Source organism: Microtus ochrogaster, chromosome X (genome assembly GCF_000317375.1).
Source record: "Microtus ochrogaster isolate Prairie Vole_2 chromosome X, MicOch1.0, whole genome shotgun sequence".
NCBI classification, from domain to species: Eukaryota; Metazoa; Chordata; class Mammalia; order Rodentia; family Cricetidae; genus Microtus; species Microtus ochrogaster.
The window spans coordinates 26,795,511-26,801,253 of record NC_022026.1 but is presented as its reverse complement, the minus strand read 5'-3'; the positions used below and the strand labels follow the sequence as shown (position 1 = coordinate 26,801,253).

The 5,743-nt window shown below is 37.9% G+C and overlaps 1 protein-coding gene across 1 annotated transcript in view; it reads right to left on the bottom strand.

Moving 5' to 3' along the window:
• Eda2r (ectodysplasin A2 receptor) overlaps positions 1 to 4,862 on the bottom strand; it is a 29,285-nt gene extending 24,423 nt beyond the window's left edge. The window contains exons 1-2 of the mRNA XM_026784913.1: positions 4,816 to 4,862; positions 773 to 869 (exon numbers count right to left, since the gene is read on the bottom strand). Coding sequence (XP_026640714.1) covers positions 773 to 859 — 87 coding nt within the window. The 5' untranslated portion in view covers positions 860 to 869; positions 4,816 to 4,862. The remainder of the gene's footprint in view (positions 1 to 772; positions 870 to 4,815) is intronic.
• Between the last annotated feature and the right edge of the window lie 881 nt (positions 4,863 to 5,743).

Sequence of the window (5,743 nt, the reverse complement as noted above, 5' to 3'; positions counted from 1 at the left end):
GAGAGAGAGATACCTACAATCATACTGGCCACTTTGCAAATGTGAGGTAAGTAATTGATGAATAAATAAATGTGCAAAAACAAGCACGAGCATACAGAAACTTTACTGACTTTCTTCTTCTAGCCTTTATAGTAAACTCTAATATCATCCCCAATTGAAGAAACAACAAGGGATGTGAAGTAAGTAAAAACTAAGGAGTCCCTGCCTTGATCTCAGTTTTCATTGCTTTTCTTTTTATTCAAAAATTTACCTTTAATTGGACCATTCTATGCTTCAACTTGTTTCCTATTGCCGAATCCTTTCTCAGACAGTTTTCTTAGTAAAGCAGACCCTTCAGAACAGAGGCCACATCAGCTTTCTTGATTCTTCCACATCCCCAAACCTGGTATTTTGTTTCTCAACTTAATTAAATGTACTTTGCTTTGTTTAACAGATTTCTCGAATACAAAAATTCTGAACCTTGATATGTACATATCTCTTTATGAGGTATCATAGTATTGCATTAAGCTCTCCCTGGCCTCTGAGTCTGCTAGCCTCACTTCGTGATTGAACACTGACTACTATTACATACGATTTGTACTTCATTGTATCTGCTCAACTGAACTAATAAAAGCCGAGAACTGATGGAACTTCTAAATTGTCCTTTCTTAATTTTTTTCTTAAACATTTGTTTCTTTATTTTTTTCACAAGACAGACAGACAGACACACACACTTCCTGGTTTCTTAGATGTACAAAAAAGAAAAAAAAAAGCACTGATCAGAAGGGTTTACCTTGGAGAGCTCCTGTCCAGGGCCACACTGCTGGCAGGTGACACAGTGCCCCCATTGGTCCCGGTACTCATTTTCTTGACAATCCATGATGAAGAAACTATGGGTACAGAAAACAATTGCTACTGAGAAAACCAGAAGATTTTCAAGCAGTGGTTTTCCTGACACCTTGTTTCTGTGTCTTCTTAACTGTGGCTTTTAGTGAGAATGGCCAAAGAAGGGAAACTAATATAGGTAAAACTTTTAGAGTACAGATGGTGTGCCTAGAACTCTTCTAAATGCTTCCTATGTGACAATATATTTGATTCTCAGAAAATAATGACACAAATTATTATAAATTCCACTTTACAAGTAAAAAAAACCACAAAGGCACAGGGACAAAGAAATTTTCAGCTCTACCAGGAGCTCACTAAACAAAGAAACAAGCAAGCAAGAAAATAAATAAGTAAAACTGTTGGATTCTTTTTTCTTTCTTTTTCTTTTTGAGACAGGGTTTCTCTGTGTAGCTTTGGAGCCTGCCCTGGAACTTGCTCTATAGAACAGGCTGGCCTTGAACTCACAGAGATTTGCCTGCCTCTGCCTCCTAACTGTTGAGATTAAAGGTGTGTGCCACCACTGCTTGGTTAGTTGGATTCTTTCTCGTGGCTACAAACAAATGTGCAAAAATCACTTAAGAACTTAAAAATCACTTTCACACTTATTTTGTTATATTTGCGAATACTTTTGATATTTTTTAACTTAAGCAATGTGAAAAATATCTTTATTTGTGAATGAAAAAAATCGAAACATGATTCTTCTTTGCCAAAGTGTCTGATTACCCTGACTGGCCCATTCCATTTCAACTTGCGGTCTTGGATGGATTACTAATGACCTCAATTACTTAAACTGAAGAAAATGAACATCATGCTTCTGTCTTTTACACCAGACAGCTTTTTGAAAGGATTAAATGTGTTAAATTCCTTAAGTAATCATGAAAAACTATACAAGTAAAACAGTGTTAATATGGAGATAGGTAGCTTTGCACAAACACAATTTCTATAACATGGTGCCTGTCTCTCTAAAATAAAACTCATGATGGGACTTTTTTTGTTACTCCCAATCTCTTGTAAGACTGTATTTCAGGTGGGTTCTCAACATACTGATAGACCTTAATATATGCTTCTAATTATAAGAGAGGACAGTATGACCACCAATCATCTCCACAAAGGTCACCAATAGAAATATATGTGTTAGCTGGCATTTTTGTTGAAGTATAACTTTTTCCATAACTCTTCTTTCTAATTTCTTCACTCAATGGAAGGTGTCCTATGAAGTTCACTTTTGACACAAAATGAACACACTTTCTCCTCTATTGTTTCCAACTGTCAGCCTCAGAAGGCAAGCTTCCCATCTTCATTCTCTATACTTCTCATTGAAAACAAAAACTATTAGTAGTCTCTTAACACTCAACAACAATGGAATTCAGGATTATGGTAACAAATCCAGCATGGATTATCTAGAGAAAACTTTTCCTGCATGGTTTTCTTTTCAAAGAAAGAAAGAAGGAAGGAAAGAAAGAAGGAAGGAAGGAAGGAAGGAAGGAAAGAAAGAAAGAAAGAAAGAAAGAAAGAAAGAAAGAAAGAAAGACAGACAGACAGACAGACATACATTGACAGGATCCACAAAGCAAAATTCCTTTGGAGATAAATTTTTAACAAAAGCGCCTGAAATTTTCACGGAAGCTACTGGCCTATTTTCAGTTTGGTTTCCAAAGCCCAATTCACCCAATAAACATTAAATTGCCTGAACCATAGTATCTCCCTTTAGCCCTAGTTTGAGATTCCTGTCTAGGTAGGTTTTCCACACATACCCAGACATAACAAATAAACACAGAATTTTTTTGTCCCTCTTGTTTTTTTTTAATTAAAACAATTATCCAAAACATAAATTAAATTGTCTGTCAATTGGAGTTTGAAAACTATTTTCTTTGAAAAAACAAAGCCATCTGTATGCTAGACTGTTCTGAAGTATCCTGGTTATATTGACAAAACTGCCTAATAACTAATAAAGGTCATCACCGTCAATAATGTGAGGCCTTATATGAAACTATTTCCTGTGAATAGCAGTGTCCTACAGCAGATGTTAATTTGTGGTAAGAATAAGAAAGAATAATCAGACATTGTGAATACAACTATTCTTAAATATCCTATTACTGACTCTGTCCTCCTACTAAGTGTTACAGAAGATGTAGTTTTGAACAAGTCAGCAATGCACAGTCAGACCTATGAATTTTTTAGTAAGGAATCTTAATGCCCAACACCAAGTTAGTACAGAAATAGTAAGCCAACAGAGCTTGCTGTTTGTTAGTTTGTGAGCACACTTACTTTCCTGATCTATGATTAATTATGTAAGTCTCAGAAACTTAGATCATTTCTCTCTCCAATAGTGCTTTTCCAGACAATTTATTATAAACCCATTCCAAGCAGACTTGGATGTGAATCAGAACTCTGCCATTTACCAGCCTTTAAAATGGTTTTCTTATTTTTCCCTTAATTTTATTTTAATAATACACACCCTCCATGGTAATTTATAAAGAACTAGATGTTCTTATGCTAAAGGACCTACTATGGTCACTTTGTGGTGGCGCACACCTTTAATCCCAGCACTCAGGAGGCCAAGGCAGGTGGATCTCTATGAGTTCGAGGCCAGCTTGATCTACAAGAGCTAGTTCCAGGACAGGCTCAAAAGCTACAGAGAAACCCTGTCTTGAAAAGCCAAAAAAAAAAAAAGACCTAGTATGGAGCTGTGTGCAAGTGCTACTACATGGTTATTAGACACTTCTCTTCACATTTGCCCCTAGTTTACAAGAGATTTTTTTTAGAAGTGTAAAGAATTCAAGGGAAATTGCATTTATTACTCCAGGCATTTGCAGGAAAGGAAAGGGTGAAGCACATAAAGTACTCCAATGGCCCATGTCATCAGGAACATGGAAGTCACAGCAAAGAAGCGGGTGTCTGCAGAAGACATCCCTCCTTGGTAACTGCTCCCACCAACAACATGATGCTTAAGCACATGTGCCCTTCACTGTGTGCAGTATCTAAGTCACCTTGGCTAAACTGAACACTGTATTAGTGTTCATTGAAGATTTTCCATCAGGATATTCCCATATAAGAACACAGTGGACAAGGCTTAGAAAGTTTTCTGAGATAATTACTTCTGAAATGGAAGTGCAAAGAAAATATATACAAATTAACTGGGAGGGGGATGATATTAGGGACTTTACTGAGTAGCAGGTCATTTCCCACAGAACAATCACTTTTATTGTCACATCCTAGTGCTCTGGCTGATCTTTGACATGGGACTGTATTCCATTAGTGGAAAGGGGGGAAATGAAAGGAAGTATCAGGCATCTCTTGTCTTCTCTCCTGGAGCATGACACAGGCTGGGTGGGGTTCTTTATGCTTCTGCCAAAGTTCAAGATCCACTCAACTGTACCAAAATAAGTCACACTGAAAAATTCTTTCTGCCTCCACCTTGCCCAACAAAACAGGAAGAAAAATACAGTCCAAGAAAATAGATGAACGTTGAAGAAATCTCAAATGCAGAGGACAAATTCTGAGCTTTGTGACAGGAAATACTATCCATGTAAACATATAGAACCTTTACATTGCCTCCTCAGGTCACATTGCCTCCTTGTATCCCTTTTCCAGGAAACATGACACCTTCCTGCAGGTGACTGTCATTATAGTTTCTGTCATTATATATTTTCACTGCCATTTATATGTCATCTAAATTTAAATATAGAAATCACCTTTCTGTTTTATGTTTATATGATTTTTTTCAAAAGAAATATTAAAATGTATAATTTAAAGTTGTTTTGATCAAATCATATGGGCTTAAATTCTTGGGAGCTCAGATAATAATGTTTTTAAGCTTTAGCAAAATACCAGAAGCAACCAAAGGGCAGGGTAAGAAGACAAGTTTTTATATATTTTAGTACTTAAAAATCCAAAATGCTTTTGTCTCAAGATGTGATTAGGAAACTAGGAAATAGCCTCCCCTCTGACCTGAAGTGACTCTGAACCCTGGAGTCCCAAAGTGGAGCTGAACTCTGGACAACGTGTGTAGGCAGCTCAAGAACTCAGATCCTGATGGTCTGTCCACCAGACACCTCTAGAGAAGGAGAAGTTGCTGTTAGTTCTGAATATGCTTCTTTTCTGGAAAAAAAAATGCACATCCCTTACAACCATGGGTCATCAAGCATTCATCATTGTTTTCAGAGTCTCAATAAATTGAAGTCCCCCCCACACACACACACATTTTTTTTTGTCTGTTGAGTCACTTAGGCAAAGTCTGAGTAAAAAGTAATCATAGTTCAGTATGTCACTAAGGATAGCATGGGCTACTGCTCCCAGCAGACTCTTACCCCTTCAGGGAGCAGCTCCCTTTTAGCCAGGGAGCGTGATTTACAAATGGGTCCCACACAATGCCATGAGGAAGGCCTGGGCTTCCAGGAATGGCCATGACCTTCAGGGAAAGTATGATATCCTGTAGTGAGCCTGAGCCTTCCAGCTTTGGCTTCCAGTGGCATCTCAATCATATCCATCACCAAAGCCCATATACTGCAGGATGCTTGTTCCCTTCTAAAACAGCCCCTTCAACACATGAAATGGTACTAGTATCAGGCCTGCCATCTACTGGGCCCGGCTACATCCTCTACTACTCATGAGACGCTATTTATCAGAAATCTCGATGAATTTTGAATTACTGTGGCTGGGTATCAGTAGTCTGTTTACTTTTGAATTTCAGAATGCACCTGCGAACCAGTCAGATTGCCAGGCAGGCCCTCTCTTGTTTGAGTAGCCCACAGGAGCTCCACAGAGTAAAGAGAACGCCAAAAGGCACTCAAGAGGAAACTCTGGGTTTCAAGTCTTTCTTTATGCCAGTATGGCAGCTGTGGAAAGGTATATTATACTAAATGTTTTCACCATATCT